This window comes from Thunnus albacares, chromosome 20 (assembly GCF_914725855.1).
Source record: "Thunnus albacares chromosome 20, fThuAlb1.1, whole genome shotgun sequence".
NCBI lineage: Eukaryota > Metazoa > Chordata > Actinopteri > Scombriformes > Scombridae > Thunnus > Thunnus albacares.
In genome coordinates, this window is record NC_058125.1 from 22792592 (window position 1) to 22816103 (window position 23512).

Genomic DNA, 23512 nt, shown 5'->3' on the forward strand with positions numbered 1-23512 from the left:
ATAGATTAATAGCCAGTAATTTTTTGAATTACTTTTTGTGATGGAAAAGACATAAAGCGTTTTAACCCGATAACAAAATAGCATCTTGTTCCAAATCTCATTCAGTGACATTCAGGAAGTCCAGGTCACATGTTCATGCTTCAGGAACTGGTACGATGAGTAGTAAAACATCTTTTTTTTCATAAAATAAATAATTAGAAGGCTTCTTAATTAGTTTAAACATTCATGTTGCACCTTTGGTCACTGGTGAAGTTTCCATCAGCTGTCAAAGATAAAACACCTGAACATGATTAAAAGGTCCATTTATTGATTTAATGTGGATTTACACTTTGAATGCAGTTTTAAAGAGGTCAGTAACAAGGTTCCTGTTGGGTTGACCTGACGAGGGGTCCCAGCTAGACTTTGCTTCCATTTTAAGGGGTCGCAGGCCAAAAAGGTTGGAAACCACTGTTTTAGATGATGTTAGTGTCACACCGTATTTACCTTGCACGTTAAGGTTTTCACAGTTTAACTATAAATGCACGTTTAAAAGTCTCACGTTTAAAAAAAGTTGTATTTTATCTTATTTGTAGGTTATCTATTGTACACAAAATAGGCTCTGTGTTGTGGAAATGATGAACATGATTGATTAATCTTATTTATCTGCACATGTTGCATTGTCTACCAGTTAACTTATCGATTATTGTTTTAATTAATCGGTTAATCGTTTTGACAACAAAATGTCAGAAAATAGTGAAAAAACAGTCAAAACCTCCCAAAGATATTCAGTTTATCATCATATTCGACAAAGAAAAGCAACAAATCATCACATTTGAGAAGCTGAAACCAGCATATTTTTTCATTCTTGCTTAAAATCACAAAAACGATTATTCAGTTATCAAAATAGTTGCTGATTAGTCTTCTGTCGAATCGATTAATGGACTAACTTTGCAGCTCTAGAAAGAGGACTTGTTTTATTTGAATAACTTGTAGAGGCCCGATGAGGTAAAACACTAATCGACAGGAAATGAAGCACAAATTAGAAGAAAGTTTGACCAAAAAAATCACAATTTTGTGTGTCCAAAATATGTTTTTTTCCGTATCCTATCCTGTATCTCACGACCCCTATGATTAATCCAGCGACCCCTTCTGGGGTCCGGAACCCCAAGTTGGGAACCACTGATCTAAAATATTTAGTATTTGTGTGATGGAAATGATGATTTCCTCTTGAATGTCGGAATGAAATGACAAACAATCATATATTATTAACAAAATTTAAGCCCGTGAAATTAAAAATCTTTTTTTAGACTGAATGAATACATTAGATATGTTTAATTTAAAGTTTATTGGTTATAAAGCACATAAACTGCAGGGTGCACCTGTGGATGACCCTTTACATCTTTCCTCATCGGTGACGCAGCAGCCAATCAGACACGAGAGCTCTCACACCTCCTCGCTCATGATTGGCTGAAAGTGAAACGGGCACCGCAGTGGGGATGCGCGTGAGTGGCTCGAGTTAATGCCATGTTTCATTCATGTTTACGTTTGTCTGTTTCAGCTTCACTGTGCGTCCAGCGGAAACTGCAACACACGAGCCGCCGATAACAGCACTAACAACCGGACAGAAAGCTGCAGGTTGGCGCTACTCACCGGGAACAAGAGGACACACCTTTTATCTAACGGTAACTTCAGCTCTAAGACGTTTGTAGCCGTTTAAAAGTTGTTAAAAGCTAAAGCTCAGCTAAAGGCAGTTAGCATGAACTCGCTCGCGCTTAGGGGAGAAGTCGGCATTTCGTTACCATAGCAACAGCACAGTACATACATAATAAGTCATGCTGTTGCGATGTTTTACTTGATTTGTTCAGTGTAAAAGAAACAAAGCTCAAGAAACTGAATTAAAACTAAAAAAAACTGAACCTGTGCAGCTTATTAAAGAAGCTTAATGATTCATAAAAGAAGAATTCAGAGACGTTTTGTGTAACTTTTTGGCTCTGGACGACATTAAAGTAGCATCTGTGCGAGATTCAAAGTCTTATGAGATCAGATATACGGATATGGATTGATATATAATCACAGGAAAGCTTAATTTAATTTTATGTCTTTAAATTGACATTTTATGGCATTTAACAGCTAACTAGTGAATGGTATGTCACACTATATTCTATGACCTCAAAGAGTTTTACTGGTCACATAGGGCTGCAATTTATTAATTATTTTCATTATCGATTAATCTGACTGCTTATTTTCTAGTCTATAGCCTAATTACTGTTTCCCAAAGCCCAAGATGCAATCTAAAACGTCCTCATTTGTCCTCAAAACAGTCCACAACCCAAAGATATTCAGTTTACTATCATACAAGACTAAATAAACCAGGAAATATTGTCATTTAAGAGCTGGATCAAGAGAATTTTGGCATTTTTTCTCTAAAAATGAGTCAAAACAATTAATCGAGTAATTGTTGGAGCATTGTTTTCATTATTGACTAATCTGCCGATTATCTTCTCAATTAATTGATGAATCATTTGGCCTATAATATGTCAGAAAAAAGTGAAAAATACCTGTTATGATTTCCTACAGTCCAAGGTCTTCAAATGTCTTGTTTTGCCTGACCAACAGTCTAAAAACCAAAGATATTTACCGTAGTTTACACTGATAGAAAACAGAGGGAAGAAAAAAATCTTGGCATTTGTGAAGCCAGAGACAGCAAATATTTGGCATTTTTGCTTAAAAAAATGACTAAAATGATTAATCAATTCCCAAATCAGTTAGTAATTACTTTTTTGTTAATTTGAGTAATCATTGCAGCTCTAGTCACATACTGTATTTCAATATCTGTTATCAAAAATAATGAAAATACTGTCTATGATTCTATCTAAGTACTACAGATCAGGTATCAGATATTGATAGCTGTTATAGCAGAAAGATGATATCTAGTAGATTTGTCTGTACAGCAACACTTTCAGTAGTTAGTCTACCAACCTTTTTTTTGTCATTGTTCAATCTAGTGTAATCTGAGGAGTCACAGATTTCATTGCAACACTGACAGCTGTGTTAACTAGCGATTTGATTCAATTAATTGATTAGTTGTTTGGTTTATAAAATGTCAGAAAAAGTTGTTCAAGTCCAAGGTGACGTCCTCAAATGTCTTGTTTTGAATATATTCAGTTTATCATCACAGAAGACTGAAGAAAACAGAAAAATTCATATTCAAAAATCTGGACTCAGAGACTTTGGACATTTTTTCTCACAAATGAAACAATTCATTGCTTACCAAAAAAATTGGCAGCTAATCGTTGCAGCTCTACTAGCTACCCAAACTCTTATACAGATATTATAAAGTGAATGTTTTCTCTGGTCCACCTGCTGTGACTGTAACCAAAACTGTTTGCTCCAGTAAATTACTTTTTCAGGTTTCTCCACATCCTCGATCTTTTAAAAACCAGAGGGATACATATTTTTTCCGACTTTGGCATTGAGCCATAAAGGTCTTCTTCCACAGCCAACTGGCAGCTTTGAACGTTCACATTTCGTTCAGCTATTCCCTCTATCATCAAACATTCACCACGCTTAAGTTGCCTTAAATTCTTTATTTCAAGCCTTTTAGTCACACACATAACCCTGTTACACTAATACGCACACTATATAACATTAATGTGACCGTGTAATTTCAGTATCTTCACTTTCAGGCAGCTGCTTATTATTCACTCTGGAGTAGGATGTTGGGAGTACAGGTGCAAATTATCCGTTGAGCTAACCCCGGTACATTTACTGTGATGTATGCATGTTGAAAGACTTATACTTGCAGGGGAGAAGTGAAGACCTCTTGAGGGGAAATCAGTTTCCACACAGGAAGGACGGGAGGCAGCCAGATTTTTGTGGCTTCAACTTGTAGCTCAGCTCCAGGTTACACTGAAGATGAACTAAATTTCTTTATGTTAGTGGAGTTTCCTGTTCTTTTCTCTCAGGGTTTGTCCTCGTAGTTCATATTTATCTATTTTATTTTACAACCAAGACATTGAAATCAAACAGCCACAGTTTGAATAATGCCAGAATTTTTTGCATGTTTGCTACAGGAAACGAGTGAATGGTGCACAGAACCTAATGTTTTAAAATGGTGATTTCTGATCTAGCAGAGCATTACTCAAAAAGCTGTACTTATTTACAACAAGCCTTCCAAATTAAATAGGTAGTTTGTCAATACCTTTTATGTTTAATACTGTATAACGCCTGAGACATGCTGCAGACGGGGGACAAATTAAAGGAAAAACCAATATAAAGTGTCTTAGTAAGGTGTTGGGCCACCGTGTGCCGTCAGAACAGCTTCAGTGCTCCGCTTTAAAACTCCTCTGGAGGGATGAACACCGTTCTTCTAAAAGATTTTCTCTCATGTGATGTTTTGATGATGGTGGTGGAGAGCGCTGTCTAACACGTCAGTCCAAAACCTCCCATAGGTGTTCAACTGGGTTGAGATCTGGTGACTGTGAAGGCCGTAGCATATGATTCACATCATTTTCATACTCATCAAACCATTCAGTGACCCCTCGTGCCCTGTGAACTGGTGCATTGTTCATCCTGGAAGAGACCACTCCCATCAGGATAGAAATGTTTCATCATAGGATAAAGGTGATCACTAAGAACAACTTTGTATTGGTTTGCAGTGACTCTTCCCTCTAAGGGGACAAGTGGACCCAAACCATGCCAGCAAAATGCCCCCCACAGCATCACAGAGCCACAAGATCCCCTCACTGTAGGGGTCAAACATTCAGACCTGGACTGGTTTTTCCTTTAATTTGTTAAAGGAATATTTTGTTTATAAGAGAAAAGAGTGCAGGCTGTTCCTCCTACCCTAATTTAATATCTCTCCATAAAAATACACCGTTGTCACATTAAATTATAATTGGCCTGTTCTGTAATTGTATGAGGGCCCATTGCTCTCTCTCTCTCCTCTTCACACACACACACACACACACACACACACACACACACACACACACAAAAGCTTTTCACTCATACAGTTGCACATGTATGCAAATGTACGTACAGTGACGACTTGTCAATTCATCAGCCAACGTCAGAAGTGGAGCCTTCGCAGGTGATCTTTAAAGCATCATAAGAAGGACAAAAGGTAGATAAGTGAGTGTGGAAGGGTGTAGGTTGTCACCTAATGATTAATTCATGTTGATTGACTGATTAATCAGTTTATAAATTGGCCACTTTGTGCTTTTCGTCAGCCTCACTAACATCCAGTCTTGTTTTGATCTGATCGATATCTGTAAGCTGCCATGACAACAGCGTCCTGTCCGTCTACTTTCTTTTCTTCCAAGTGCGTGAGCTTCTACCTGCGCTCTATTTTTAATGTCTTCAATCTAAGACGGCGCTTCAACTGAAGGTACTCCGTTTCAACTTGGCCAAGAAGATCGATGTACTGCCTTCTCACTTACACCACACGCCGCCACGCCGCTTTTCAGCACAGATTTAAATTTAACAACTTGAAGTGTTGAAAAGCTCTTCTCCTATTTCAGTGAACAAATATCAGGGATTATCCCTCTCCTGTCGCTCCCTGCTGAGGTCTCCTGCTCATTCTCTCTCCATCATGTCAAGACGGATCAGGTGTTTGTCCCCACAGTTTGTAATTGGTCACCAGATCCACCGCTGGGCCTGATGCTTGACCGTGTAAATCAATCTGAAGTGAGCCATCCTTGTGATGATACAAATCTACTCTGTTTTTTTTTGTTTTTTTTTAAGAGTCCAGAAGCAGACGGTGCACAAGGTTGAGATGTGGCTCATTGGTTTGTCTAATGAGGAGTGTGAAAGCATCTTAAAGGGCTCTTGAGACAAAGAAGATTCCCGTGTCAGAGAGGTGCAGCGGCAGCAGGACCCGAGCTTCTTCCAACACCTGTGTCCTCACAAATGTAGGCTTGAGAGTGCAGGTGAGTCAGAGTCATTTCTCAAATGTGAGGCTTGACAGTGAAGTTTAGAAATTTGCTCAGCTGCCAATTTAAAAGGTGAACCCAGCTAAAACTAAAACAATGCTGCAATAAATCCTACCTGCATGAAGGTTATAATGTTCACTTTTAGTTGAAACTGTTTTACAGAAGTGCTGATTCAACCTAATGGTGCTTTTGGAAGCTGTAGTTTGTGCTTTTAAACATTATTGCATTATACTGAGAGGTGTTTCTAATATTTTATCTGCATTGTTTATATCAAAGTAGGTAGACTAAATATTACATTCAATTCAACAGTCGACAGCCTCAAAAATGACCAGAAAGTTAAATTAGCACCTCTCTAAAACAGCTAAAATACAACCTGAACATTATAGCCTTCATGAAAGTGGAATTCATAGCAGGGCTGTTCGATTAGACTGCATTAATGCAATTAATGAGTGTTTTGCATCACTGAAACCAGAGTGATTGTGATTAGTAATTAAACAATTAGTATATTATGAATAAAGTGGCTTTTAATGATCATTTAAGTCATTTATCTAGTAAAAGCAGAGAGCATTTGCCTGTTACTGCTTCTCAAATGTGCAAAGATTTGCTGTCTTTCTGTTTCATGTCATTGCAAATTAAGTGGATTTTTGGACTGTTGTGTGCAATACCAATTTGTAATTCTAATTAGAGATTTTGAAAATGTTTTTTATATAGAATTTAAATGGGGCCTATTATGCTTTTCCTTATTTTTATCATATATATATGTTGTTACATTGTCGGATGTTCATATGAAACATGGCTAAAGTGTCAAATAATGAGGTAAACTGATGTAGCAGTAATCCCTGTGAGCAAAAAGCACCGGCTTCAGACTGCCCTGAACTTTCGGTTTCCAACGTTTTTTTCTACTTTCAGCTCGAGTCGACGTCAACTAGTGACGGATTTCTTTATATGGTCATCTGCTCCACGCACAGCGCACAACTTCACTGCTCCACTGCTCCACTAAACTAACATTATGGCATTTTTCTATTATTTTGGGGGTAGACACACCAAGCCACGACTCCATTGCACAGCAAGGCCAAGTAAAATAAGTTACCTGTTGGAGTTGTGCTGGTCGTCTGCAGTTCTTCATCAAACATCATCATCACTGTTTCTGCTTGTACTGCATTATTTCTAACTGATCTGCTGAACAATTAGCTCCAAATATCTCCATATGTTGTTGTTTTGACCAGTTTAGCACTGCTAACAAAGCTCCGGTAATTCGGTGAGGAACAAGTTTCATTTCCTGTAAATTCTTCCCAATAAATGTCTCCCATTATTTAGTCATTTAAAAGCTTTTAACATGAAGCAGTAAAGGAGAAAATGTTGGGTTTGCATCAACAGTAACTTAACACGACTCTGATACGGCTGCCCGTCGGCAGGCTTCCTGAAAGCCGGCCAATCAGAACAGGGTGGGCTCATCGTGAGGAAGGCCTTAAAGAGACAAACTGCCTGTTAGAGACAGAGGCTGAACTGAGGGGCTGCATAAAGGGCCAGTATAAGATAAATAATTGATAGTAATTTTTGAACTGTGAATCATGCAAAGCTACTCTAGTGGAGTACAACAAGCTGAAATCAGCATAATAGGTCCCCTTTAAAGGTTTATCTTTTCTTTCAGGCATTTTTGTCCAAAGCAGCTTAAAATAAGTGCATTTAACCTGCATAGCAACAAGAGCTAAATGTCAGAAATTACAAATATCTAATCTTTAGATTGTGTTTAGTGCAGCAGTTTGTTGTTTTTAAAGGAAATTAGATGCTAGTAAGTGTTAGCATAGCATGGTGTGTCTGTCTACCTGCCTGAATGTTAACTTTTAAATTTTTAACAAGTGACAAAGTCATTCTTATGGAGTCCAGTCATTGTTTGTTGAGGACAGATAATACAAAGGTGTTATTCATGTACCTGTTGTTGTCGTACGCTGAGGGAGGATCTTGGTGAAATCATTTGCGGGGCTGTAACCGTATCCGGGCTGAGGTCAGTGGGGCGTCTCGGCCCAGTGTAAAGCTCACAGTTCATGGCCAGGATTATCCAGATCATTGGATCAGAATACTGTTACCGAGCACTGTAACCTCCCACCGTGTACCTGGGATGTCCCTCCTTACTGCCACCACCAACCAGCCCCCCCACCCCCCAGTACTCTATCACGATCATTACCAGGAATTAACTTGACCTCACCTTCACCCCACAAGACACCAGATAGGATGCAGAGGCGAACAGCTGAGACGATCGCCGGCCGCTGTGCTCCGGTCAGAGTGCAGACAGACATTTAAGAAGGAGAACACACAAGTGGAACTTAAGTCACCTACATTTATTCCTATAGACTTTATCGTCTTCATCTTATAGATGAATGTGCACTTAATTTATGATAAAAGAGACGTCTCAGTCACTCCGAAGTGGTCACACTTTAAAAATGCTTTTAGCATAGAGGGTCAAAAAATGTGAAAGGTTTGCGTTGATGTATGAGTAAGGATAAATCGATTAGTCAAAAGAAAATTAATCAGTAACTATTTTGAGATTCAATTAATCGTTTGTCATTTTTTAAGCAGAAACGCCAAACATTCTGTTTCCAGCTTCTCAAATGGCAGGACTTCTTACTTTTCTCTGTTTTTTATTGTGTAAACTACATATTTCTGGGATTTATACTGTTGGTCAGACAAAACAAGACATTTGAAGGCGACACCTTCGAATTTATAACGGGCATTTTTCACTATTTTCTGACATTTTATAGACCAAATGATAATCGATTCATTTAGAAAATAATCAGCAGATGAATCAATAATAAATAGAAATTAGAGCTGCAATAATTAGTTGACAACTATTAAATTAATCGCCACCAATTTGATAAGCGATTAATCGTTTTGAATCATTTTTTAAGAAAAAAAATGTCCAAATTTTCTGGTTCCAGCTTTTCAAATGTGAATATTTTCAGGTTTGTTTTTTCATCTATGACAGTAAACTGAATATCTTCTGGTTGTGGACTGTTGGTCGGGACAGAACAAGACATCTTTGACATTTTTCACCATTTTCTGACATTTTGTAGAAAACACAACTCATCTATTAATTGAGAAAATAATCAATAATGAAAATAACCCTAGATACCAGGTTATGAAATACCTGAGACATACAGTATGTTTCTGCTGTGTGGCTGGACATTTGTTGAAAATATATGTGATGATGAAAAGTCTCGTTCTGAAACTTCAACAATCAGAGTTTAATGAAAAATGGGACAAATTTAAATCGTATTAGTGTAAAGTTTACTTCCCTCACACGACTTTTGGTGTTGCGTTTGTGTCAACATTATTGAAGTCAATAGAATTTAAGTTGTAAATAACTTAATGTGGTTATTTCAGTAGCATTTCTGCTCTAGTCGCTGTTGCTGTTTTTCTCTTCTCTGCCGCTGTCACTGTTTGTATCCATCGTGCTACAATAAGTCTTGAATGCCGGTGTGTGACAGCGTGCCGACAGCCGGAGCACTCACCTGATGAGAGAAATGGAAACGGAAACATGATTCCATGCGTGCACTTACAGCATGTACTCTGTTCTGTTTGATTGAATTTCATTGTGAGGCTGTACAGCACAGCCCATTAAAAACATGTAAATGAGTAAATGAAATGGACATCATTTGTTTTCTTTTTTGTCTACATTATCACATAAGCTTTTTTTTTTTTTTTTTTTTTTGCTATTTGCTCCTAGTCAAATGAGCACATTTTGTCTTTGTTTGTGCGCATCCAGGATGGGTTTACCTGTGGACAGCCCAGACAGAGATGATGATAAGCATAAACATGAACAGCAGGGAGAGGCAGAGGCAGAGGGAGAGGGGGGCGAGAGCCAAACCAGAGCCCCCGCCTGCAACCCTGCAGCCATCAACAAGAAGAGGAGGAAAAACAAGAAGAGGTACTTTACTGCCGGATCTCCTCCATTTGCACATCTACAGATATTTCCCCATTGCAGGTATATTAACGCCGAGCACCTCGACAGTTATGATTTTATAACTTGTCCTGGAGGCTCCTTTAAGTTTTTGTTTTCTCACTTGTCCTCATCATTTTGAAAAAGGAAAAGACGAGCGTAATGAGATAACCGTAGGCCCTTGCAGCAAAGCAGATGTCTGTCCCTCTTTCTGTCTCTCTTCTCTTCCAGATGACTGTGTATCAACCTCACCAGCTGCAAATATGAAAGTGGTACGTTTGGACCAGAGATGACTAAATTATGAATGTTTATTATTATGTCATGTAGCAGAGTTGTCTATGTTAAAGGATATGTTCAGAGATGTTCGAGTCTGTCTTAAAACAACAGTCAGGTGGCCCGGTGATCATTGAAACAGGTTTTGCTGGCTGTAGTCGTTTCTCATGTTCATACCGACCTTTAGAGGATCCTCCCCTAAACTGATTACAATGTAAGTGATGGGAGACTAAATCTGCAGTCCTCCTCCTGTGCAAAAATGTATTTAAAAGTTTATTTATAGGTAACATGAGGCTTCAGCTGTCCAAATTAGACAAATCATGTATATATCTTTCAACGTTACTGCCTTTTTAGTGCCAAATTCCCTCTTTTTCTTACAATCCTTCCACTGCAGCTGAACAGGAAAACACCGTCCTTCGAGACACAAGGAAGGAAACTTTTACTAAAAAGAATCTGTGGAAGATATTTACTTTATTTGACTAACTCAGACGGCTGTTGCCTCACATAAGCTTCAGATTAGCTTCAGATAAACTTCTAAATACATTTTTGCACAGAAGGAGGACTGTGGATTTTGTCCCCCATCACTTCCATTGTAAGTGCATTATGAAGGATCTTCTAATGGTCAGTATGAACAGGAGGAATGATTACAGCAAGAAAAATATGTTTCAATGTCCATTTGGGCTCCTGACTGTTGTTTTAAGACGGACATAAAAAATTGTGAACTGTCCTTTAAACTGCAACATTCTAGACATTTATATTTACAGAGACTTTAGTCTTGTAGAATGAATTAATTGAATAAAACAGATGCTGTTTATAAACATGGAAAACACAAAATACAAGCCAAAAGTATGTGGAGACCCCTGTCCATGCTAGTGTTGTTCATGGTTCAGGCACAGTCTCTCAGTTTTAATGACAGGAAATCTAAATGCTACAGCATACCATGACAGATAATAATGTGCTTCCAACTTTGTGGCAGGAAGACCATTTCCTGTTTCAACATGACAAGGCCCCCATGCATACAGCCAGGTCTATAAGAAATGGTTTCCTGAGCCGATGTTCTTGTGGCTGAACGGGGAGTAAATCCCTGCAGCCAAGTTCCAAAAACTGCTGGAAACCCTGAAACCAGAAGAGCAAATTATCAGCGTATTATCTTACGTTTATGATTGATCTGTAGCTCCTACATCAGTAATTAATGCATAATACCTCGAGTCTTTGAAACACATGCACTACAATAATAAACACACACATGCTAATAGCAGTAAAAAATACTCTTTGATGTATGTTTGTCTCAGTGCGGCGTGCTGCCCGTAGATACGGCCTCAGAGAGGCGGCGGAGGCGGAAGACTGGACGCTGTTCTGGACCGACTGCTCTGTGACTCTGGACCGTGTTAAAGACATGAAACGTTATCAGGTATCCTCCTCCTCACATCCCTGCTGTCATCTTAAAGGACTCATTTAACTGAATTCAATACTGTAAAATAATCGTCTGGTAATTCAATTTATACATCTGGAGATGAATCAGAAGAAATCAGTCACTCTGCTATTTCAATGTCATTTATCCGCTTACCTGTGAAATAATAAAGAAATATAGATTACTGTAGATTATGAGAGATTGAATAGTTTTTTTCAGGGCTTAGTATTCATGGCTCATAACGTTTTTTCAGCTCTAGCAATCAGTTTGTAATCTAACTGGGTGATTCAGAGCAGTTATTATTCAGCAGGTCATCACCAACGTTCCCCAGTCTTCTCTTTGAGTATCAGTCTTACACATAAAACTATACAGTCTAGTATCAATAGTCCTCACATGCCCACAGAAAACTTCCCATGTAAACAACTGAGAGCGTTTCGTTTGTCTTTGCAGAAAATAAACCATTTCCCAGGGATGAGTGAGATCTGCCGCAAAGATTTACTGGCGAGAAACATGAACCGCATGCTCAAGCTTTTCCCCAAAGACTACAACATCTTCCCCAGAACGTGGTGCCTTCCCGCAGAGTCAGTTTGCACTTTTCACCATAACTTTGCTTTTTTAAATTTGTCTTTCTCAAAGTGTCTTAACAAACTAATTTATCCAAATGTGCTTTGCAGTTACAGTGACTTCCAAGCGTACACCAGGGCCAAAAAAAGCAAAACGTACATCTGTAAGCCAGATACAGGTTGCCAAGGAAAAGGCATCTTCATCACCAAATCAAGCAGAGACATTCAACCTGGAGAACATATGATCTGTCAGGTTTACATCTCCCGGGTGAGGATCTAAAACTACAACAACACACATACACCAGAAAACACGCACGATGAAGTTTAAACGTGCTTTTAATTCCCTCCTCAGCCTCTCATAATCGACGGGTACAAGTTCGACTTGCGTATCTACGTGCTGGTGACGTCATGTGACCCGTTCAGCATATTCATGTTCAAGGAGGGACTGGCTCGCTTCTGCACCACAAAGTACAACGAACCAACACACGGCAACGTGGTAAGACTTGGTCCAGGAGAAGTCTGGTGATACTCTGTATTCTTCTTATTGTTAAAAACTCATAAAAAGACCAAAACCAACAATGATTTGATCCACTAACAAGTATTATTAGTTGATATATTTTATTCCTCTGTGCCATCGAGCTCCATTGTTGTCCAAAAACTATTAGTCTCACACAGTTGTTGAATAAATAAATAAATTACGAGAACAAAAACAGCTCCTCGCCCGCTGTGTTTCTGAAAATAATAAGAGACGTCTTCCTCCGCGTACAGCCGTCCTCTTCTTCTTCTTCTGTTGAGTTTTATGGCGGTTGGCATCCATAATTGTTGCGTGACCGCCATCTGCTGGACTGTTTCTCGCCCCATCTATTCCAGCAATGCCGTGACGTGTGTGAAGAGTGAAAATCACTAGCGGTGCCTGAAAGGTTGTTCCAGTAATTTACCAGGAACTTTGTGTGAAAGAGGCTAAAAACACATCAATGAGTTATTCTGTTGTTCCTTCATTACCATGAATACACACTTAAGTTTATTTTGACTCGATCCCACACACACACACACAAACACACACACACACACACACACACACACACACACACACACACACACACACACACACAAACACACACCGTCCTGCTGCCAGAAATACTCACTAGAGCACCAAATGTGTATTAATCCGCAGTTGAAAATAGTCCCCACTAAATTCTCTATTTACTCCTGTTTGAGTAACGTTTGTGAAAAACTTCAGCGCCCAGCTGTTTTAGGAAATAACTGAGGCTTTTTAAAAAAATGAAAGTGTATATTCGTGACCCAGTTACAAAGGTTTATTTCTTAAGTAGAGTTACAGTCGGGCCTGAGTGCCACAGACAACATTTAAGGACAAGAAATAGTCATTGTGATGATCAATATCCTGTATTTTACAATAAAAAGTGATATTTGATAATGTTGCATCAGTGGTTCCAGAGTAAATAACCTGAATCATCATGATTACAAACAAAATAATGAGAAAAATATAAGAATTCATTAAAATCCAAGTATATAGTTTGACACTTGCTTCATTAAAAGTCTGTAATTCATGTTCTTTGTTTCAACCGTTTACTGAAAAACTTCAAAGACAAGAATGAAAAATGCTAAAACACAATAAACAAGTTCAGCACAATCAAATATCAATGTGCTCGTCAGGCTCCACAGCTTCAACTAAATTAACTAACAAACACAGGCAGTTTGTTTTAAATAGAGCTGTTTATTCTGAGCAAAATAAACACAGTAAAATACAAATTATTTATATTTCTCTAGTGTATAATTGGCTCCACCAGCCAGATTTTAACTCTGGTTTCACACAAGAATAAACTGTAAATATAACTGTATGTTTTTCTTCTTGTCTGTGATTTATCTCTCCAACATCAGGATGACGTTTGCATGCATCTCACCAACTACTCCATCAACAAGCACAGCGAGAACTTCGTCCGTGACGAGGACACCGGCAGCAAACGGTACATAAACACCGCAGATGATGCACATCGAGTCGTATTATTAAGACTCTCAAATATCGCAGGTTTATAGTATGTTTGTTGTTTTGTTTTTGTCACCCAGAAAGCTTTCAACGCTGAACAAGTACCTGGAGTCCAACTGCTGCAACACGGAGAAGATGTGGAACGACATCGAGGACGTGATCGTAAAGACTCTGATCTCCGCTCATCCCATCCTCAAGCATAACTACCACACGTGCTTCCCCAACCACACCACCGGCAGCGCCTGCTTCGAGATCCTGGGCTTCGACGTGCTGCTGGACCACCGGCTCAGACCCTGGGTCCTGGAGGTGAGAGACCACGATGCCCCTGTTCAATACACAGTGTATTAATACATAAATATACATGTTATCTGTTACTGTGACCTTCAGATTCTCAAGTTATAAACAGTCTTTTGTATTAATGCAGTTTAGTGCAGACGATGAGTTTGTTTTTAACATTTTCCCTCTTTTAGTTCCTCCTAAAGTAGATTTAGTGTTTTTAGAGTTTATTCCACACAGTCTGACAGTATCATGTTTGTTCTGTTAAAGCTACATGATGTTAACACTGAGTGAAATATTCATGTTCATTTACGGCTGCACCAGACTGCACCTAACTATCATTTTTATTATCATTTATTGAGCTGCATCGATTAATTGATTAGTCCACTGACAGAAATTTAACCGCCAACTGTTTTGATAACCGATTAATTGTTTTTAGTAATTTTATTAAGAAAAAAATATCAAATATTTTCTGGTTCCAGCTCCTCAGATGTGAATATTTTCTGGTTTCTTTAGTCTTCTGAATATCTTTTTGATTGTGGACGTTTGGTTGAGACATTTCACCATTTTAGACCAAACAATTAATCGATTAATGGAGAAAATAATCGACAGATTGATCGATAATTAAAATGACAGTTAGTTGCAGCCCTGATTGATTAATGTGCTGATTATTTTCTCGATTACCTGATTAATCATTTTTTCCACAAAATGTCAGTAAATATTATATATAAATATAATTTCCCAGAGTCAAATGTCTTGTTTTGTCCAACCAACAGTCCAAAACCCCCCATATGTGACAAAGAGAAGCATCAAATTTTAACATTTGAGAAGCTGAAACAGCTAAAACAGATAATTTCTGTCATTTCTGGTTAAAAAAAGTGACAAAAACAATTATTTGATTATCAAAATAATTGCAGATTAATATGTTGTTGATTTACTAATCGTTGCAGCTGTATTGTCGATGTCTTGTGCAGCAACATATTTGCTCCTCGTTCAGCCAGACAGATCTGGCATCTTTGGAAATTTGGGGATTTCCACTAGAATCTAAAATAAAGCTTTTCATAAAGAGGTTTAAAGAGTTAAAATGTTTCTCTGTGTCTGTATGTGTTTGTGCGTTCAGGTGAATCACTCCCCGAGTTTTACCACTGACTCGCAGCTGGACCGCGAGGTGAAGGACGCGTTGCTGTACGACACTCTGGTTCTCATCAACTTGGGCGCCTGCGACCGCCGCAAGATCACCAAGGAGGAGCGACGCAGGGTGAAGGACAGGCTGCAGCAGAACCGCTCCAGAGAGGCCAGGTACGCCACCGTCACATGCAAACAGCGTGTCAATGTTTCCCCCCTCAAGGTCATACATTGTTAAACAGAAACAGCGCATCCATCCTCGTACGCTTCCTGTAGACAGACAGTATGAAGGTTATTATTGCTGTGTGTGTGTGTGTGTGTTTTACCACACAGGTCAGAGGAGCTGCGTCAGTGCCAGGCTGCCACGGTGCAGCAGATGGAGCGGTACGAGGCCAGACACCTGGGAGGCTTCAAGAGGATCTATCCCAGAGAGGGAGGCGAGAAATACGACAAGTACTTTAAACACAGCAGCTCGCTCTTCCAGGACACGGCGGCGTCCAAAGCCAGAGAGGAGTGTGCCAGGTAACACGCGGCGCGCTTTCAACACCTTCAGTACAGTTCAGGGAAGAGCAGAAGCTCCGCGTCACGCACACGGAGATGTTTTACTGCTCGGACGACAGGAGGTTGTGTAAAACTGTAAATGTTACATGATGTAACTGCTCGTTTATATAATCCAGACGTCTGAAACGCTGCGTCTCACATTATTTTCAGTGGTTTAAATAGTTTGAAGATTGAATCATGAGGTGAAACAAAATTTCGGTCTAATTATCAAGCAAACATATAGAGGATGTTTTTATAATATATTCAGACAAAAACAGACAAGTTTGATCATTAATTAATCATTGAAGTGATCTATTAAGGAAGAATATCATCATTCTTTAGCTCCAGCTTCTTCAAATGTGAAGATTTGCTTCTTTTCTCTTGTTTTATTACATTATAAATTAAATATCTTTGAGTTTTACACTGTTAGTCGGACAAATCAACATATTTTAAAATGTCACCTTGGGCTTTGGGAAATGGATGGATGTTTATTGACTAAATGATAATTATTGAATCAATAAAAAAGACAAAAATTAGGAAAAAGCCATGATTTTCATAAAACACGTTGTGTTTTATGAAAAGTAATTTCACTGCTGTAAGTTTTGGTTGTTCATGACCAATAAGAAATATTTTAGGAAAATAGATGATTATAAAGAAAATCATAAAATATAATTGATATAAATAAAATACAACATAAGCATCATTATAAAACTGAATGATACTGTTCAGGAACAAAAATCAAATATTACTAAAATAATGTATAATAAAGGCAGAACTGGACACTCGGGGGAAATATTTATTTTTAACCACAAACATGGAGAATAACTTATGATTTAAACCATCACACACTGGAAATATTCATCACACAAACCAGTAACAAACGCTGCTAAATGGGAAGAACTTTGACAATTTGAATGTAGTTCGGTGGAGGGTTGCTCTTCTCTTCTTCATCATTACTGAAGCATTTGATTAAAGTATTTTTTTATTTATATTTATATTTATATGTATATTTATCCTCTAATGAGGAAGGTGAAAAACAACAATTTAAAAACAAGAAAAATAATAATAAAGTGAGTTTAATTAGTAGTAAATTATCTAAAAATCTCTTCACTTTCTATCAGAGATGCTACAGTTTCTCTTCTGTCGTGTTTGTTTGTTTGTTTGTTTGTTTGTTTGTGGAGGCAACAACTGCAGGAGCTGCGTCTGAAGCAGGAGCAGAAGGAGCGAGACCAGAGGGGTCGGAGGAGAGAGCTGCAGGGGGAGACGGCGGGGGAGAGAGTCAAACCGCGCCGAGCGCAGACGCGACCCCCCGACTCAAACCGTGACTGTCACCCGCAGCCGGTGAGGCTGTCTTATAGCCGTTAAAGATGCAGAGTCCACATGAAACCACAAGAGGGAGTCAAAAAGCTTTTGTCCTGTGATGATGAATGGTTCATATTCTGGCTGACCCCTCACAGTAAATGCACACTTACACTGTTTTAAATTAGCTAGAATAATATTCCCGCAGATTATTTTCATTGGCTGTCTCTCATTTCAAATTCAAATATGTTTTATTGTCCAGACGGAAAAAAAAACAAACGGTGTTATCAAGGTTATTCGGTGACAGTAATTGCTAATATATTGTAAATGCAAACCGGTGGCTACACATACAGTAAGGCAATAAAAAACAAATTGAATCAAATGTCTCCGCAGCTCCTCACCAAGCGCCCTCTGTCTGGTCTGCTGGAGGATCCTGTAGCTGCTGCTGAAATCTGGGAGGAGGAGGAGGAGGAGCAGGAGGAGGAAGAGGAGAAGGAGGAGAAGAAAGAGGAGGAGGAGGAAAAGGAGGAGAAGGAGAAGAAGAAGATAGAGAAGGAGGAGGAGGAGGAAGAGGACAGAAAGGAGAAGGAGGAGAGGAAGAAAAAGGAAGAGGAAGAGGACATGGAGGAGAGGGAGCGCGTGGAGGCGCTGCTCCAGAGGAAGAAACTACTGCAGGACCCCGCGGTGGTGGATCAGATCTACCGGCTGCTGCAGGACGTCAACAACGCCGCCAACCATCGGCAGAGCAGCAAGCGGGCTCATCACAGACGACAGCAGACCAAGGTGAGTGTCGTCATCCTCAGTGTGTCTCTGTTGTTTTTAATTATTGCTTCTTGTTGATTAAATGATAAATAATAATAATTGTGCTTCTTTCATCCTTCAGTCTCTTTACTGGTTTTTTTTTTTATTTCAGTTGAGCTCTTTGACGCCGTTTTCCCAAAGGACTAAACAGCAGTTCTGCACTCAGATCTCACGGAAGGTACGTGACCAGAGAGACAACAAGACCAGCAATATTTATTTCTTTACATAAATTAGAAGCAAAAAATAATCCTAAATTCAGATTCAGTCACTTCAAAAGCTTCTTGTTCATCCTTCATTTTTCCTCCAATCATTTTCTAAGAAGCAAAAAGGTTAAAACATGTTTAATCTTTATGCTGTTTCACACTAAATCTAAATGAAATGTTTTCAAATAAAGCTGCAGGTTTCCCCCCAAAAACGTAAAATGATCAGTTTTATGTCTGAATATAAAGACCAGCTGTGAGTCCACATGTGTCACCATTTAGATAAACAGCAGTCAAATCATAACATCAACAAATGATTATCAGTCAACAATCAAGACTTATTAACTGTATAAATGGTTTGTGTAATGTTCAGGCTGCTCAGTTGTAATTCTCAGTAGTGAATGAAACTCATTGTGAAGTCACATCACCGCTGTGTTGCAGCACGTCGACCCCCACATGACTCAGCAGCGCTCGCTCCGGCCCGCGATAGATCAGAGGAACCCCAACGAGCCGGAGAGCCGCAGCAGAGCGGGAGAACCTCGGAGGACCATCAGCGCCCGGCGGATACACTGGCCAGGTGAGCACGACAACACGTCCACACGACACGGCTTTTATTTGTGATTGTTATAGAGTTTAAGCTTCTTATTTTATTATACAATCAGTGTTTAGCTTGTTTATGTGCAAAATATATAAACTAAAAACTGTTTTTCTTTTATAAAAAATTAATGTAGCTGTGAAACTAAACGGTTTCTGTGTGAAAAAATGTCACCATTACAAAAATTGCCTCATAAATTTAAATGAACTTTAGGTGGAAACTGTGATGAAGCAACATTTAACTTGGAAAATGTTAAAATATGTATCCATGACAACCACAGATGAACTAAACTGAACTTCAATAATTAGTTGTTTGACATAAAACATCTCTAATAGTGAAGTTTTGTGTATTTTGTTTGATACTTTATTACACACATAATTTAAAAACTTGGCAGCCTGATTTCTGTGTATTTATTTTTTTTCCTTCCTGGTGTTTTGTCTCCTCAGTCAGCGGCTCTCAGGACAGCAGGAGCAGCTCCTACGCAGACGCCCGCTCCCGTCCCGGCGTCCCGATCATAAACCACGTCCCTAAAGGAGGCCTGCGCTGCTCCTACGCGTCCCACGACCCCACCGCCCTGCAGAGCCTGTTCGTCATCTCCACCCGCGCCCCCCTGGTCCGAAGGCCTGGCTTCTCTCACATCGTCCGCAACTCCGTCCGCGGCAGAGCTCCGCAGCACGGCAAAGGCCAGTGAAGGAGCCACGAGTCAGGACCCGCAGCCACGATCCCCATATGTGAAAAAAAAAAACGCTGCTCTTACATATAAACACAGGAGGAGGACTGGAGGTAGAGAGGCCTTAAACTGGGAAAAAAAGCAGAAACACACTGTGCCTACGACCAACATCTCATGTCTGTAAATAGATTTTTTTTTTTATATATATATATGTGCAGTTGACTCTGCTTTGCCACTAAATCTCCAGCTCTGCAGAAACAACATGATGAGCTTTGTAAGGTTTTCTCTTCACACATTTAAAAAACAAACCTACAGTGCCAACATGAAGCAGACGGGCCTGACGGGACGCCTGACATCCAAACTTACTGATTTTTTTTGGGTTTTCGATCGGCTCGAGGACTCATGAAAGTATTATTAGATTAATATTAAAATTATATTAACTGGAGGATATTAACAAATAAAGGCCTGCCGCTTCTTATCTCAAGGAAATGTGTTTGTGCAGTCGTGTATTCAAACTTTATTTGCACTGATGGTCAATAAATTTTTTTTTTTTTAAATTGTGATTTAGTTTCATCATCTTTATTGAAATGTTTTAAATCAAGAAAATACACAAAAACGTCCGTTCTTTAGATTTTAAAAGATATTTTTCATTTTTTTCTAATGTTTTAATATTTTAAATATATATTTATTTATTTTTATAGTTTTATTTTTCATTAATGTGTGAAGATGAGTTTGTTCCTGTTTGACTTCATCTTGACGTTTTCATTGGGAGGTAAAAAAGAGGTCATAAAGTTTTACAGCATCTCTGCTTCCACTTTCTTTGTTCTGGTCGCAGAAAAACACACAAAAAACCCTTAAAAACCATCAACAACACAAACTGCTGCATCTCACACTAATATTATAATGTTGTTGGCCTGTAAGTGTATTAAAGATGATTTTTAATTGCTCAGAAAATAATTGGACAATAATTAAAAACATTATTATTATTATTATTGTGTTATGTACAGTTGGTATCATGCAAAAGAAAGAATAAATTAAATGTCTAATTAAGCATCTAAACCTATAAAACTGAAATTAATCGACTGAATTGAAACGAAGAGATTTTAATAAACATATTTTTTATTAATTAAGACTTTTACCAGCAGACACAACGAACATTTTTTTCATTTTTTGACTGAAATATTACAGAAATTCAGTCAAACTTTAAAAAACAAACATTAAATTAACATTAAATAAACGTCCTGACAGACGCAGTTGTGACTTTTTTTCCACTCACAGGCCTTCAGAGAGAAATAAATACAGTTTTCATTAATTAACTTATTTCCATTATTATTTTATATGTAAGGTTACATTTATGACTGATTGTTAGATAACATACAGATGAAATTAAAGGCCTGTGATGCTTTTAATTTAGACATTTACTTAAGAAACATACAGAGCTTTACATTTTACGGGATATTATATTACAGGCACTTTGCTGGAGTTTGTGTCTCCTGGAGGCCATAAAAAAAAAAAAAGAAAGAAAAAGGAAAAATGAAAGCGGGAGGGAATGTGCTGCATTTCAGGAATTTATGGTTTTATTGCGTCTATAAATGTCGGAAATCCTCGTTGGAGGTGAAAATCACAGGAAAGCCATCTGGAAAAAAAATATCCAAAACGGAAATAAGACATAAGAAATGATAAGAAGTTCTTAAAGAATTTATTTTAGCAGAAATGAGTCTGTGAAAAGTTTTAATTTTGTACTTTACAATCTTCATAGAAAAGTTTGTGACCTTAAAATCCCTCCTTCATGACCGCAAATAGCCTCTTTGGCCTGTGGTCAAAGCCGCATTGATCTGCTCTGACTGCAGGAAACTGCACTTTAAGAGATGATTATAGTCTTTAATGCTAAAGTCTTTCAGCCTGAAACTATATCATTCAGATTAAAAAAAAAAAAAAAAGAAGCTCAATCATCTGCGTTTGAGGTTTTTGAGATTAGACGATTAATTTGGTAATGAAGGTGAAACAGGTCACACGAGCTTTAAAATCCAACAGAAATCATCTGATATGGTGTCATATAAGTCTTTAAATATCTATATAACCCTGCAGCTCTGATCAGGGAACAAAAACAAAGCTGTACAGACCTTTAGAGTCACAAAAAGGTTGAAGTGCAGCAGCTCCGGAACAACAACAACGTCAATCTCACACACACACACACACACACAAAATAAAAAACCATTCATGTATTTCTGAATCTTTACACTTTTATCTTTAATCCAGCAACACATGTAAAACATTTCAGGCCTCGGAGAAGAAGAAGAAGAAGGAAAAAAAATAAAGATGGCGATGAGAAAAGCACGTCTAAAGCACAAAAACGGCTGCTGTTTATGAAAATTTACAACTTTTGCCGTGGAAGTTTACGACTCGCTGGGCTCCGGGATTGGTCGCTGGCGGTCATGTGGACAGCAGGAATGGGAACTTATTTCCCATGAGGTTATATTGCAGCTGCTGTTTTTTTCCACAGGCTCATTCATTTAACACTAGTAACACAACCTCTTTTTTTTCCCTTCTTCTTCTTGGGCGCTTTTGTATAAGCTATGTCGCGTATATTGCAGACGGTGTTGCAGTGAAAACCGGCGGGTGCGTGATTTTCAAAAAAAAAAAAAAACTGGACGACGGAGCTTCTCTCTCTGCGCGATGCGTGCGTCACGTTAATGTGGCTGCACTTGTGCGTGAAAATGAAGGATCTGCTCACTCCTGGATGGTGGGATTACTTGCATGAAATCATTTGAACAAAGTGGGGGATTTTTTCTTTTTTTTTTTGATGATGGTGGTGGTGGTGGTGAAGGGAGGAGAGAAGGATAGAGAGGAAGCGAGAGGAGCTTCCAGCAGAGTGGCACCCCAACACTGGAAATGATGGATTATCAACAAAGGTAAGGGCAACCATGTTTCTAATCTGCCAGCGATTAACTCGGCACAAGAGCGCCGCTGCAGACGTTGTTGTGGCTCAACTGTCACTGTAGGCCTGATGTTTAGATTACAGGAAACGAGGAGGATCAAACCTTTAAAAGAAATGGCAATTATCCAGTTCAAAGCGTCTGTTTTTCTTACGCTGTGACGAGTCATTCACAACTTCTCTGTGTTTTTAACCCCTGACATGCTGCAGCGACTTCAAACACAAACATCTCAGCTACAAAAAAAAAAAAAAATGTGCATAGCTGCATGTTTAAAGTTTAAGGCCTAAAAAAAAAAAAAGAGTGTTATATGAGGAGGATTCGGCTTCTGCTGCAGGCCACACAAGCTTGATTTTGGTGATGATGATGATAATGATGATGATGGTCATGCAGGGCCTATGCTGCTGCTGCTGCTGCTGAGAAAATGATTTTCTCCAAAATAAAAAATCAGCTGTTTTTTATTCACATGTCGCTCTGCTGAGACGTTTGATTCTGTTTTATATTATTTTATATGATTTTATTTCCTCTTTTATTTCATTCTGTGTTGAAGCTGCGCGGCGCTGTCGCCTCCTCGAGCTTCCTCTGTTTCCTTTATACGGATATTTGTAAATGCTGAGTGAATATTTGCTCTGTTTTTGTCTTATTTGTGATTTATCCAAATCTATCGAGTTAATAATCGCAGTTTTAAACACGCTGTTGTGTTTCTGAAGCTTCTGTGGCGGTTTTTTCTGCGTCTTGTGTGATACGAACAGTCTGTCAGTGTTTTCTATAAAAGCATCATGTGACATGAAAGCTTGAATGTGTCTCCATGTCTGTGTTGTAGTGACTCTGTAGTTTGTCAGACAGTGTGGCTCTTTGATTTCAACACTTTCCCCAAAAATGTGCAGCAGCTGCAGAGGTCTGCGGCCTGGTTGAGGCGGAAACAGGACAAAGATTAACATATTTTATAATGTACTGTTTTTGGGGTTTTTT

General features: G+C 38.7%; 2 protein-coding genes across 11 annotated transcripts in view; one reads left to right on the top strand and one right to left on the bottom strand.

Annotated features, from left to right (window-relative positions):
- Positions 1–1476: 1476 nt before the first annotated feature.
- ttll6 (tubulin tyrosine ligase-like family, member 6) lies at positions 1477–20164 on the top strand. The gene is given in 18 exon segments (XM_044336879.1): positions 1477–1661; positions 5725–5909; positions 9676–9837; positions 10081–10121; positions 11415–11533; positions 11984–12114; positions 12208–12364; positions 12449–12592; positions 13996–14081; positions 14182–14407; positions 15498–15676; positions 15836–16024; positions 17224–17383; positions 17747–17776; positions 17924–18124; positions 18255–18320; positions 18784–18919; positions 19384–20164. Coding segments are annotated over 16 exon segments (2271 nt in total). The 5' UTR covers positions 1477–1661; positions 5725–5909; position 9676; the 3' UTR covers positions 19629–20164.
- The window catches only part of LOC122970713, a 38236-nt gene continuing 29064 nt past the window's right edge, over positions 14341–23512 (bottom strand). For 5 of the 10 annotated variants that reach the window (XR_006399309.1, XR_006399308.1, XR_006399303.1 and 2 more), the window contains one exon: positions 20885–21787. Coding sequence is in view for 1 of the 10 variants with exons in the window: in XM_044336878.1 (XP_044192813.1) it covers positions 23038–23447 (410 nt within the window). In the remaining 9 variants the exon portion in view is untranslated. Of the gene's footprint in view, positions 14427–15682; positions 15773–20884; positions 21788–22608; positions 23448–23512 lie in introns of those variants that run through there. The other 5 variants (XR_006399305.1, XR_006399304.1, XR_006399306.1 and 2 more) reach the window with 5 other exon arrangements.